The following is a 14,435-nucleotide window of genomic DNA, read 5'->3' as shown; positions in this document are numbered from 1 at the left end:
GTTATTAAGATCCGATTTTAGGGGGCTACGGTTTTAGTATGATAGGTTAGCTATCTATAAAACCTTTACAGCCTGGTCCTCAACGACATCAGCCTCGCTCCCCATCTCCACGCGCCCTGTGCCAGAGACACATGCTAATAAGCTCACAACCTTTAATTAAGCAATATGTGTAAGTAGGCGGCCATTACGGCCTGATTTGTGGGCCACTTCATTACACTGAGCACCGGCCAGCAGACACATATTCAATACAAATCAAGCTGGCCTGAATATTATCCTGCTTAATGTGGGCCCAATATTGATATTTTATCACTCGTGTTCTGATTAGTGACTTTTAGAATCTTCATTTTTCATTGTGTTGGGGTGGCCCTGAACACCTAAAGGCCCGCATTCATTACAACTGTTGCTGAACATTGTTTATTGGGTTACAAATTACTTATCAGTTCACATACAGTACATGCTATCTGTGTTTACTACCACTGCTGTAGCATTTTGGGGGAAAGAAAGACAAACGTATTTGAAATACAGCACCATTTTTGTAAAATACCTATTACTCTGATGAGTTAGACCTGAGGCTCACTATAACCAGCATGAATCATTTTCGCTGTACATAGCTCATATTTGTAAGTGTAATTACTGATGTATAATGCAGTTCATGGCTGTCCTTAAATAGCATACACCATAATAATAAGAGTCAATGGTAATCAATGGCAAATAGATAGAAAAATTATTTATCTCTTTTTGTTTGTTATAAAAGTTCACAGCAGTTGCTAGATTTGTCCGTTTGTCTTACTTATTTGTATGCAACACACACAGTACAGTATGTCCCACATATTTACATACAGTCATATCTCTATTCTAGAAGAAAAAAATAGCTGAGGCGTTGATGAGTTGATTTATGACTGTTGTTCCAGCCAGTGGAAGCCAGTATTTCAGGTGTTTTCATTACTGTTGTGCCAGTAAACGTAACAACGCTAGAAATGTAACAGCTCTATTCATGAGAACCTTCAGTTAAAGAAGGTAGTAAGTGAGAGACTTACATCACTACAGGGTGCAACTCTCTCTGCCTTTGCTTTGAACTCATTGGCTGAGGTCTTGCAGTGCAAACGTGGAGTCACACCCGCTTCCCCCTACTGGCTCAACACGATGGGATCCTGAGGGGATAAGACAGCCGATAAAACTGTGTAAATACTGACAAACAACAGTTAAAAAAAAGTTTACACAGGCAAGCGGTTCACAAATTATTGGAAAAGACCGGTGTGGTTGTCATGGAGATGACAAAGATGAAATAGGGACTATTTGTGTTTAACATGGGTCAAACACGCGAGTGAGGTGGATAAAATTTTTTAAAGTTGATTCATTTTAATTCTAGGTACAACACTCACTCCAAAATGGCTTCTTCCTCTTCCGTAGTTGATGGGTAGAGCTGGTGCCCTCTTCTTCCTTCAGTCTGGCACACCTCTGACCTGGGCGGGGCACCGTGTTGGTCATATTATCGACTCCTTCCATGTCACCAATCACCTTCAGATAAAGCCCCAATAAACACTATGGTAAATACCACCCAGCGAGGAAACATGAATGACAACCCAATATCAAATGATTGGTACAATAACATCAAACCTAACTGTTTCAGAGTACTTTTAAGAACCTGGGGCCATATGTATCACGCATCTCAAAGTACAAGCTTAACTTGGATGGCAATGACTGAGATTGGCAGGAGAACTGCTATTTTCCTTAGGGCCTAAGAGTAGTGTTGTCATGCAGAGTCTCTTCCTCTGTCCTAGTGCATACAGTCGAACTTGGAGCAGAAGCAAAAATCGAGAGTTTATATGACAACACTACCTCTAGTCCCAGAGGGGAAATAGTTCTCACAATTCAGGGCTGGCCTACTTATGTACAACAGTATTAAATGCAACTTACCTTAGTGTTTTAAGGCATATGCATAATAAAATTATAAACCCTTGAGATGCTGAATAAATGTAATCGATTTTTACATTATGTCATGATATACACATAAGGAGAAAAATAAAATAATGAAAGTGTGTTGCATAAATAATGGCTGAAATCTGAAACAGGGGGTGGCTTAGGTCAAAATTAGTGCTGAATTCTTTCCACACAGCTTCACCTCTATATATCATCATAATAGCACCATCAAGCATTCGTGCCAAAAATGTAGGCTGGTGCTTTTGTAAAGTTGCACTGGCAAATTACACAGATAAAGCAGCAATTGAGCAAACTTGAAAAATGTGCCACAGAGTGCTTCTTTATCTAAAACTAGTATAAACTTGCCGGATAATTACATGCGGTGTACTTTGGAGAAGTCCTCCCGCTAAGCAGATATGGCTGCCAGGGAGGCATTAATCTCCTCATGTAACATACATAGCCAAGGACATTCTCCTTTCTCTCTCTCTCTCTCTCTCTCCCTCTCTCTCTCTAGCTACACACCCCACACACAAAACACAGACATAGCACACCCACTCACACACACATACACAGGCACACACACAGCATACAGAGTGCACTCACTTCCTGTATAAATCATATTCATATTTCTGAGGGCTGCCGGTGACCTCACGGCAAATGAAGCGTGGGTCCTCAGCTCCGCAGCGGCAATCAAACGTGCGGCAGAGTAATTACAAAAGAGGGGTAGGAGGGAGAATTGATGCGGTTTGTCAATTAATGTTGCTGCAAGGTGTTTTTCAAAAGGTTAACTTTTTCATATTCTCTGCATGCTAAATTAGGTCAATATTGGTCTGGTGAAGAGTCATGATAACGTGCAGTTGGACAGCAGGCTGAGTCATGGCGAGTCGGGACAAAGGGTCCGTGTTAATGAGAGATTTGATAGTATATCATGTCGATGAGGTGTCCCCTCTGTGTTCTCTCCCACTTTGCACCGCTCTGCTCTCTCTGTATTTCTCTTGCTCTCTCTCTATCTGATCACCATATTTATCAGCTTCATCTCTGCTGTCACAATCAAAAAAATATATGGGGAATACACTTTCCTAAATATGCAAAGCATGCATAAAACAACAGTCATTCCTGATTAGGTTGAGATAATTTAAAAAAAAATTTTTACTCCAAGAGTAAAAAAAAAAAATAAACAAATAACCCCCTTTTTCTAGAAACAAAAATACAAGTTGAAATTGCAGAGAAAAGTGTTTTTATTTATACACGGCGCTGGAGATGCTTATCATCAGCGTTTTTTCCGAGCCATAAATAATTTGCGGAGAGAGGTAATATTCAAGCTGGCAGAGCCTTAGTTGTGCATCTTTAATGGAAGTTTTACAGAAGCTGAGCCAGTTCTTGCATATGCTGCTGCCTCCCATATGGAGGAAAGGAGACGAAAGGAGCACAGTTGGCTTGTCCTATCTTTTTATAAGTCCACCGACACTTAAATGCTAGCCTGGGAGAAAAAACGACACGGGGGGACATAAACCCACTGTGGTTTTAGGAGGGAAGATAATGACTTTGCCTGCATTAATTTCTTCATCAGCCATCTTGTTTCTTCAGACAGAGTGGTTATGAGGCCTTCTCTGAAGGTCCTAGGTTATATAGATGCATTTCCCTGCATAATTTCGGCCCCAACAGTTGTTGTCAGCACTGCATTTTGTGAGTTGGCAGCTGGGGAACATCTGTTTATAGGTAATGAGTGTTTGAAAAGCTACACCTCACTTTACCTTTAATGTCTTTTATTGGAGTACACTGATGGGAACATTGCTTTAACTTTTTGTATTGTTGTGATTCAGCCGGAACATTCTTCCTATATGGTCAGTATTACAGAAACTTGCCTTAGGCTATGTGCTGAATGATAGCATATGATGGATCATTAATATTAACTTTCTTTATGTAGAATTCAATATGCCAGTCAATAAAGAGTTCATTATCATGATATTTTACTACACAACCACAACTTCAAATAGAGCCATTCCATTCCGTTGCTATTCTCTCTTACCTCTTCCTACCAGTGTCATTGAGGACACAAGTTTCAGTTCAATAATAACTGAAAAACAACAGAAAAACATGAATATTCACTGTCCACATGACTCTGTTACTTTGGCTGCTCCCCACAGTGTCTCATTCTCCCACAAATCAAAGGACACACCTCACTATTTATTTGTTCCAAACACTGTCTATAGCTCAGGGCAGCACTTCCAGGGCTTGCTTTTTAAGGTGTTCATTTAGACTAATTCTCAGTGTAAATGTTTGGGTATTATGCAAAGCTACCAGTCCCTGGAGCTGTGGTCATGTTAGTCTAAGGGAGGAGCAGGTCCTTCAGGGTATGGGTGTCCAGGACACTGCCTGCGAAAGCAGCGCTCTTTGGAGGAAATGAGCCATCCGTCAATATTTCCTCAGTAAACAGAAAAGGACTACTTAAGTAGCATGATTAAGCTTTTAAACTGACTCTAACAACGAAATGAAGTCATGGGTGTCATGTGAAGTCAAATAAATACTGCTGTTACTGTCATTGTCCTGTTTCGAGTGTCATCGACACTAACGATTTAAATTAGACACAGGCCATAGAAAGAATACAATAAGATCTAGGTTTTGTGTTGTGCTTTGTAGGTAGGTCATGAAATGAAATGGGAAAAAAAGAATGTGAATATATTCTATTTTACATAGCTTTGCGATAAATACAAGTTACATGAAATGAACAAAAAAAACCTAGTCTTATCTGAAAGAATAACAAATTGTATTTGTCCTAGTTGCTTAGACAGTATCCCTACTGCACAGTGCTTATCCTGGTAACATAATAATGTAACCACATCACCATAAAACACACTGTTATACAGATAAATGAATAAAGTAATAAGCCTATACAGGAAAACCCATGAAATTGTTTTAAAATGCCATAAATCTAAAAACCTAAGGACCTGAATGCACTACTTTGGTCATTGCATCACTTACAATTGAATAGTAAATTCCTTTCTTTTTTTATTCTTATCTTTTTATTTATTAATTTTTTTTTGTAGGACTGCCTGCATGGCTGTTATTTCTCTCTGAGGAGCTGTCACCTTACATCTGCGGGCCAGTTTGTACACAGCACCCCTTCGCAGAGTGTATATCGCTGCCAGAATTACATAAAGCACTAATAAAATCAGCTCAAGTGTTCTTTCGAGTGCCGGGGATGCCCTTTGGTGATTCCTGGATTTCACTCTATACATAAAACCAGTCCATATATTCAGGGGAGGATTAGTTTTGAATATGTAAAGTGGGGGTCTGTGCTGCCAGGGGAAGGGGAAAGCATGTAGTGCTCTCCTGGCGAGGCTGCGCATCGGTGTTATCACTCCCTACTACCAGTGAGTGCAGGAGGGTGCCATCGGCATCTCTCACGACTGTATGTCCCTGCCTGTTAGGTTGCCAGGAACAGACAGAAGCACCCAAGGGACACTGCACGCGTGTGTGTATACGAGAGAGAAAGAGAGAGAGAGAGAGAGAGAGAGAGAGAGAGAGAGTCATCCAAGGACAGTACTTGTCACTCTCTCACTCTGTGATGGCCACCATCTTCACACTTTGAGCAGCAGAGGGTCGGTAAAGAGGAAATGATTTCTCACAGCAGAAATGCCAGGAATGACTTCTATTTTTCTGACTAAGCTTATGCTTTCTGTGTGTGTGTGTGTGTGTGTGTGTGTCTGTGTCTGTGGACACTAGTATTCTGGCTGTGAACAACTCCAACCAGATGTCTCATCTGCCGTGCACAGGTCTAGAGGCTACACACACACTCACACACACATAGACTCAATGCAATACAAGTAACAGATATGCAATGCGGTATGTTTACACATAGACACACCATCACTCAAATTATGACGGAGAACCATTAGAACGCAACAGAGCCTGAAAACTAACCGTAAGCGCATGCACACACACACATACCCCTCCCCCTGACATTCAAACTTTAAAATATTACTTTTGCTGGGATGATCCGGGTTGCTCTTGGGGGACAGAAAGACTGATTGAGCGAACGAGTGAATTCATGTGCCACTGTTGCAATTATGACAAAAGCCAAATCTCATCATTGTGCTCCTTTCAATTAGGCAACAATCTGTGCATCAGTCTGTTTCGAGCCTGCCTATAGACAGTTGGAGGACATGAGAAGTTGCAACTGGAAACTAATTACAGTACAATGCACAAAATAGAGTAGATGGTCAGGCATTATGTGCTGCATTTCAGTGTGGAGATGGACTGCCATGACAGGCAGTATTAAATGGGATGAGGTGCCAGCACTTGCATCAAACCACACAAATTCTGCAAAATTTGTTACTGTATAAGTATGGACATCAAGAGACCAAGAGGAAGGTGATTTTAGTTGTAAATGCTGCTAATAGAATCAATGTTGATATTGCGTAAATGGGGATTACAGTATAACTGTAAATGTAATTTGGAGTAACTGAATACTTGACCTGCCCCTTAGATTTTTTCCCCTTTAAAGATCAGTAATATTTGCAGTGTCTTCACTTTTTTGAAATAAGAAGGCACTAATGGGCTTTGAAAAAAAGTCATGTACTCCCCTACAGCTCAGTAGAAATGACGAGGATTCACCCTCCCAGACCACAGATCTGTAATTTTGTCATGTTGTTTGCAATGAATCTGGAATAAGGAACTGGAAATAGCCCAGCATCCATTTTCTCCTCTCAGTGAGTCGCATTGGGTATGAGGTGTCTCTGTCAGTGAGTGTTTGTGTGCCGATGCATAAGAACATATCTTGAATCCATGGGACAGGGATGAAAAAAGTTGCATATTTCACTTACAGTTGGACCAGAGAAAGAGTGTAAAACCTGGTTTCATATCTACTTAAGGTTTGACAGAGGAACTGATCAGCTTGCTTAATAGTTTTTAGTTTGTGTGCATGTTCAAGTGTACACATAACAGTGGCTTTGACTGTAGTCTGCTCTATCGATTCTGCATCTAATCTATCCTTCCTCAATACTGCAATCAATGTTGTCCATTCCATTACAAATAAAGCACATCGGAACTGAACAGGCATACTGTCAAAACAACAAAAGTTGTGTTTCTGAAGTTTCCATGAGTGTAAAAGGAACTGAACCTTGTGCTTTCTAAATACTCTTGGGCTTGAGTGCAGCAGATAATCACCACTGCATGTAGCAACTATCGTTTAAAACGTGGGACATCAACAATGGCTGTATTTTTAAATAATATGGATTATATTATGAATCTATTATGAAATTTGATATCTCACCTCTACGAGAGCCCCATCTGGTTGCCGAAGGAAGTGCCTATGTCTTTGCCGGAGCCCACTCAGGTAGAGGGTGTAGATTGCCACATGGGTGCTGGTCTCACCCGCTGCCACTTGTGATGGGGCACCCCCTCTGGGGGGGTCTGCGTTGGGGGGTGCAGGGCCCACCGAGGGATCCTCCTCTGTCCAGATGTAGTCGTACACTGCCACCTAGTGAGGCAGGCACAAGGAGGGAGGACGGGAGAGAGGGAGAGATGGATGGAAGGGGTGGAGGAAAGGTGAGAGAAAGCACATGAAGGGAGGAAAGCAGAAAGGAAAGGTAGGTAGAGTTGGAGGGAAGAAAGGAGAGAAGGAGTGGCCCACCAGTTAGCTCATCATCCAGGCCCAGAAAATGTTGTAAATTGTGAGTTTAGTGATTTGGATACATACCAACAACAAAAGCACACATACACACATATTAGACATGAAAATAAACTTGTTGGAGCAGTCAGGGGAAGAGGAAGATGAGAGGGAGGGTGGCATAAGACAAAAAAGCGTCAGAGAGAAGCCCATGCTTTTATAGGAGACCAGGATGGAGGGAAGACATGGATACTGAAGTCAAACCAAAGTTTAGTGGTGCATACCAGGCCAAATTCACATTGAAATGCAATTACCTTCCCCTCTCTGCGACCTCAATGATCTCACCATGAGAACTCAATGCTGGCACTTCACAGAAATCTACAGTAATCTAATGAGACAAAGTTGCATATCTTGACACTGACGACACAGAACTGGTTAAACTACCAGTGACGTCCAGGGACTAATAGTGGAAAATATGCCATGACTGAAGCCGCCAAAGGTCACTCTATGACCCGGGCTGTTACTGCGAGCTGCAATGACCATAAGTAGTGCTGTGAGGTAGAATCTCAAAATGCACTGCCTTCAAAATGTATTTAGTAACATTTGACTCAGAGGGTTGAATGAGGCAGTTTCAGGAGGCTTTAGCACCCTGATGATACCTTACAGGTCCAGACAACTGCAGGTACATGAATGGTATGAAGGATGTGAGGGACATGTGCTTTTGAATCACATACACTACAACAGCTATCAGTATACACGCATCTACACACAACGTCCAGAGAAAAGCACCAGCAGCCTGCATGACTTATGAGGCATATGAGTGTGAAAGCTGCATAAATGCCCTAATGTAGCAATGATTGGCACTTTGTTGGCAAGATTTTGGTGCATCTGTGACCTCACCTGTCAGGCATACACGCTAAATCTATGTGCATCCCCAAACTCACACAGCTAATCAGGCCTGGTTGGAAAAATAAATGCTAACATTTATATATCTGGTACCAAAGAGAGATACACAACATATTTAAAACAGTTTTGTGTCATTTTTCTATTACAACATGTTACTATGATGGAAGCCTTCTCCTCTACAGCCCCACTGTAAAGCAACTTGAACATAATTGTAACCATTCAAAATGTTTATGGTATAATGCATTTTTTTTAAGCTAACCGAGGCTGAGTAATAGCACAGCATACATTGATGCCTCTCACTCACAGCCACAAACATACACTGTCAACTCAACAACATGCTGAACTGTGCCGCATTATTCCAGATCACCTAAACAGCTGTGCCGTTCAGTTCAATTGGCTGCAAGTGTAGCCACTATATCAGCATCATTGGTGTACATAACATGCTAATCGCTAGTAGTGCGGTAGTCCTATGGGGCTTGCTCTACAGCAGGTAAGGAATCAGGTTGTGTTTGTGATCACGCATGCACAGGGTCCTGGTGGCAGGGATGTTTATGCCTAGTTATGTGTGTGCGTGTGTGTGTGTGTGTGTGTGTGTGTGTGTGTCTGTGTGTATGTGTGTATTGCACTCTGCACCTGTAATGCACTGCCCTTCTCTATTAGGGTGAGACACGGGGAGCAAGCAGAGCGTGTAACATGTTATATAGGTCATGTAACTCGAAGTCATCCATGTGTGAAGATCATGGAAGCTCTCTCTCTTTCTCTGATAGTGTCTGCTTGTAAAGGCCTGAATGTCCACTGATCACATGCATTAGGCTAGATCAGCTTCCCCATTGGACAAATTGAAAAGACAGAATAGTACACCCCCTCCACACACTCACACAAAATAAAGGCCTGCACATAAACCCTTATCTCCTAATCAAAGTCCAAATTTAAGTTTAAGGCAGCTGATTTAGGTTCCATTTAAAGCAGGAACTTAAAGGAGAGGGCACATTTACACAAATGCATGTGCTACACCACATACATGCACAAAATCACACAGAGAAACTGACTTTTGAGTATGGCGTCACATGAACGGAAACACAGGCACGTAAAACTAGACACACACACACTGACGTACACACAGTCTCACAGTTACCACCAGGAGGAAGTTTTTCAAGCAGTTTGTGAAACTCAAGGTGACCCCCTAATTGCCTCTGTAATTATGATTCGTCTAAAAAAACAGAGAGGGGAAAAAAGCTAACTCATTCAGCCGGCCATGAGTGGCAGGGTCACGCTGAAGGAGAGCCTTAATTTGTCGGTGTATCGATGTCACCCCCATACTTATAAACGGTTAGCCAAACACAACTCTAGGCACTTCACCGGGAAAACAGTGTGAGCCATTACCCCACTTGTAATTAGAGACACTGCCTAAACCGCAGATCAGACAACCCTGTGAGTAGAAAGGACCTCATTGTCAAAATGTCAAAGAGTCATGAGTGCAGAAAGACAGAGAACCAGCCAAAAACATTTAAGGAAGAGGGGAAACGCGGGGATGCATCTCTTTAACGCTTATTCAGACGCTCATTAGTGGAATCACCTCGACTGTGCCTCTAGCTTGGCCACGGCCCACACTGGGGAAAGCTGATTACCTGAATTCCTTAAGTAATCAGCACCTCTGCTTGGCAGCAATCAATCTGTTTGGATAGCGTGTGTTGATTTGGTGTTTTTCAGGAAACACAACTGTGGAGTGTACAGACAGGCCTAAGTCTCTCCCTGCAATGTTTGTCCCAGTGGTTTTACAGTACGATACAGCCAGAACATTTGAAGTCATGATTGAAAAAAAAAGTCAACTTATGACCATAGCTCAGTGGAAAATATTGCTCCTCTGCAGGTCTGTGATCCCTTTTGAGTTTTCTTTTCCATGTTTGAGAAACCAAGGTGTAATGTAGTAATCTAAAGCCGATGGATTCAGTCGCTATACTTTAAGTCACTTTGGTTACACACACCTGCTAAACTGTCGCATGGTTTACATGAAAATATATATGTTTTCATGTTAGCCATGCCATCATCCCACGGTAATTAGCATGTGAAATCCACTTGACAACACTAGACAAAGGCTTGAAAAGGTGTTTGTGTGTTCGGTTTGGGTGATGCCATTTCATGCAATGCACCATGGCTCTCAGGACGCATCATTGCTGAGACACGAAAAGGAAAGAGCATTAGAGGGCCTGCTCTGTTCTACGCTGCTCTGTTCTGGTCTGTTGTGTTGCGTTATGGTGCTAGCCTGGCTTCTAGCCCTAGCTTGAGTGCTCTCTCCACTCCACCATTGTTCCATTTGATAGCACTAAGTGACTGATTTAGGTTCAATGCCTGCATGGAGCAGGCAGGCCAGCTGTGGGTTAAGCAGATAGCATTCAAGTGAGCTAACCCAATTCAAACCCAATCAAGCCGGGATTTATTGTTGGGGTCTGTATTTAGAAATCTGATAGAGTCTGCATCAGTCCCTTGACTTGCATCAGGAGAGACGGGCCTTATTTCTTTTAGCGGGGGACTATAAACGGCAAACCATGTTTTCCAGCAGGGACATAAATTTCAGGATTTGTTACCGCAAATGCACACACAGGATGGGGAGGGTGGAGGTAGGGGCACAGGAAGTAGGGATGGCACAGCTGCAGACACAGCACCATGGCTCACAAATATAGTCTGTCTGTCTCTCTGGGAGAAGATGGGATTTTATACCTACCGTATCATATCATATCCACATATGAATACAGAATAAAAGCATTCAGTGCTTAAATACAGGTGCCTGTGGAGAGGTGTTCTTTTTAAAAATCCTCTGTGAATTGTAATAAAATTTGCCTGACATGTCAATCATGTTCATTCAAGTGTGTGCAAATATAAAAAATGTGTCAGGAGATGGATTTGGATTAGTATTCCTGTCACTGATATAATGGCGCTTTCTGTTTTAATAGTTTGAGGCCAAAAAGTAGACATCACTGCCTCAGAGATAAAAGGATAAATGCACTACATTCTAAAAAAAATCTTCTTTTGTGTTATATTTAAAAAGTGACCCATATTCATACCTAAATTAGGATTTAAACTTGCAACTAACAGCTAAAAAGAGGGCAGACAGTTTCTGGGAATTAAATAGTAATTTTCCACTGGGTGAGAGACTATTCTAGTAATAGCTATGTCTGGGAGAGGTATAGTGCATTTTATATATTTGTCTAGCACGTCCTTGAATGTCACAAATATCACTGTGTGACATTTCCCTCCGCTTTGTGACATGTCTAATGTAAATACAGTGTCTGGACTTGACCATAATTAAACAAAAGGACATTTTCAGTGTGACCCCATCCAGTCCTGTCCCTGCCTCAGCTGATAACCAAAGCAGTTCTCAAACTTTAAGTGACCCTGTGACCTTGAAAACCCTTTGCCATTTTCCACTGATGCCCGGGATAATCAAAACAATGTGTCGAGACACGGACCAATCACAGGCCTGGAGAACAAATGAGAAATCACCCACAGTCAAGTAACATGCTCTCCCAGTCCACCATTTTGAAAACACTACCATAGTGGGATTATGGTTCACTGATTAATAAACACAAACTAAAGAGTGACTCAAGGTGTCAAAAGACAAGTGTGTATATGTGTGTACCTATATCAATGCTTTTAAACACATAAGTTTGTGTGATGCGCAAGTATGCAAGCATATGCATATGTGTGTGAGTGGTTATGTGTGTGTGACTGAAGGGAGGAGAAAACAAGAGGCCTCTATGGGCAGGCTGAGCCAGGCTGGCGACCGTCCAGGACAGGAGCCTAAGGCGTGGGCATGAGCAGGCCTGTCAGTCCCCCTGATCCTTTAATGATTGATCCAAACTAGATAGCCATCATTACCATTCACGCACAATCTCATCCCCAGGTCTCCCTTCCTCTGTCTAATTTTACCTTCCATTTGCATGCTCCCATGGACTAATTAAATCTCTCCCTTCCTGTCTCTCTCTCTCTGCTCTCTCTTTCACCTTCCCCTCCTCTCTCCCTTTGTCTCTCCTGCTATCTAATTCTTTCTCTTTCTCTCGCTCCCTCTCTTTCTTCCCCCTCTCTCTCGTCACTGGAATGACAAATAATGGAGCACATTTTTTGGCACATTATTATGTATGAAATGTGAGGGTATAATGTATTCCAGTCCATTGAAGATCTCCAGACTTTGTGTGTAATGAGCACAACAACAGAAGTAGACACACTATGGAGTCTTTGTGAATGCTTTGCCCCTCTTGTTTCCCTCTGCCCTCCTATCTCTGCCCTCTTAAAGACAAAAGCTGCTGACCTTCCCTCTCTCTGCCACCCACCCACTTTCCTTTGCCTTTTCCCAACCTAGACACATTTTATATATAGCAGGTCTGGGGTTTTCTCCTGCCACTGCCATGATCCTTTTGGTTTGCAGTTCTGTCCCACTTGGCTTTAATTTACAGTGGGAAAATAATTAGAATCTCACTTTTGCGAAGAGTGGAGTGAAAATGTAAACAATGCTTCCCTGCGGGCGGGTGCTTCATCACGTTGACAGGTGCATTTGAATTTGCCTGGGTGGCGGACAGGCTTGGTTATTTATGTGTCAGTCGCACATGGAAGCCCCGGCTGTGGCTGGGACTATGGTTGGGACTGCGGAGAGAGCTGGAACTAAGGATGGCATCGACACGAGGGATGAGGCTGGAGCTTTGTGGGGTGGCAGTGGGGCTTGGACCGTGAAGAAAACTGGGGATGAAGCTGACGCTGGACCTGGGATGAGGAATTGGGCTTTTACTAGGATGGAGGGAAGAGTTCGGAATGGAAACAGCACTAGGTCTGGATGTAGAGGCTGTGCTATGGTTAAGGGACAAGGCTAGGCTTAGAGATGGGGAAAAGTACTAGGACTGATGATAGGATGAGGCTCTGGTTAGAGATGTGAATGAGGATAGAGATGGAGTTTGAGTGCTAGGTCTGGGCTGGTATTGGTATGTTTTAATGAGCCTGAATCCCAAGGAGAGCTCTCTTTGTGAAAGACCTGTTACACTGAATGCTTTGAAACTTTTTTATAATATGCCAAGTCATTCTGTTGGTAGCTTACCTCCTGTAATTAAATTTTGATGCCATGCTAAACATTAGCCAAATCTCAGTTATACTGGCTAGAGATGTTGCCAGGAAACGTTTGCATATTTTGTTAGAAAACATTTGGAACAACCAAGTATTGCAATATCAGTTCTAGTTAAGTACATGTGGTAGTGGGATACTTGGCCTGGGAACACTGGAGGAGGTCAGGGTGGGCCAGATCACCATGGCCAACACAAAACAGGGGAGAGAAGAGTGTGTGTGAGTGTGTATGTGCTGGGTGGAGAGGACATTTGGTGTCAGACATGGATGCCCAGCTGGTATGATGGAAAAGTAGAGATATGTGGTATTTGGTGCAATGCCAGGCCTAACACTGTGCAAATGTTTCATGTCTCTGTCATGCTTTAACATTTATCAGAGTATTCTGTTTTTGTAATATGCTGCAATGACACAAAAAGGCCACCTTTACCATCTACCCTCCTTTTCCCTCTAGAAAAGAGCTTGTAGACATGCTCACATTTCATTCTGATCCTTCACCACTGATGTCACATTATTTTAACCTGCCCACAGCACCTTTCTGAGCATAATGTAGGATATACAATGTATAAAATAGTGGAAGGGATTACACCAATGAACCAACTAGCCACAGCACTGGATGTGCTATAAAAGTCTAATGACATCCATGATGCCCAGTTTTCAGTATGAAACCAATGCAAAAATAGATGAACTTGAGGGACCCTTTTTGCGCATCATGCTATTTTTTTCTGAAGAAGATTGAAGCTTAATAATGCTGCAGTGGAATTTCACACTGTTTCACATGTTAATAGTGCTCCTGTGTGTTGAGTCTGGTACATGCTGATGCTAACACACGAGCAGTCTGAGTCACATGCCCTTTGGAAATGGCTTGTTTTCATGACAACTTTGTCAGTCTTCT

General features: G+C 42.4%; 1 protein-coding gene across 11 annotated transcripts in view; it reads right to left on the bottom strand.

Annotated features, from left to right (window-relative positions):
• Positions 1-14,435, bottom strand: part of ofcc1 (orofacial cleft 1 candidate 1) — a 144,559-nt gene that overhangs the window by 42,832 nt on the left and 87,292 nt on the right. For 7 of the 11 annotated variants that reach the window (XM_030079385.1, XM_030079383.1, XM_030079378.1 and 4 more), the window contains exons 23-25: positions 7,196-7,402; positions 1,383-1,518; positions 325-1,151 (exon numbers count right to left, since the gene is read on the bottom strand). In XM_030079385.1, the coding sequence (XP_029935245.1) occupies positions 1,078-1,151; positions 1,383-1,518; positions 7,196-7,402 (417 nt within the window). In that variant the 3' untranslated portion in view covers positions 325-1,077. Of the gene's footprint in view, positions 1-324; positions 1,152-1,382; positions 1,519-7,195; positions 7,403-14,435 lie in introns of those variants that run through there. The other 4 variants (XM_030079386.1, XM_030079387.1, XM_030079376.1 and 1 more) reach the window with 2 other exon arrangements.

The sequence above is a fragment of the Myripristis murdjan genome, chromosome 20, assembly GCF_902150065.1.
Source record: "Myripristis murdjan chromosome 20, fMyrMur1.1, whole genome shotgun sequence".
NCBI classification, from domain to species: Eukaryota; Metazoa; Chordata; class Actinopteri; order Holocentriformes; family Holocentridae; genus Myripristis; species Myripristis murdjan.
This window is presented reverse-complemented; position numbering and strand designations above follow the sequence as displayed.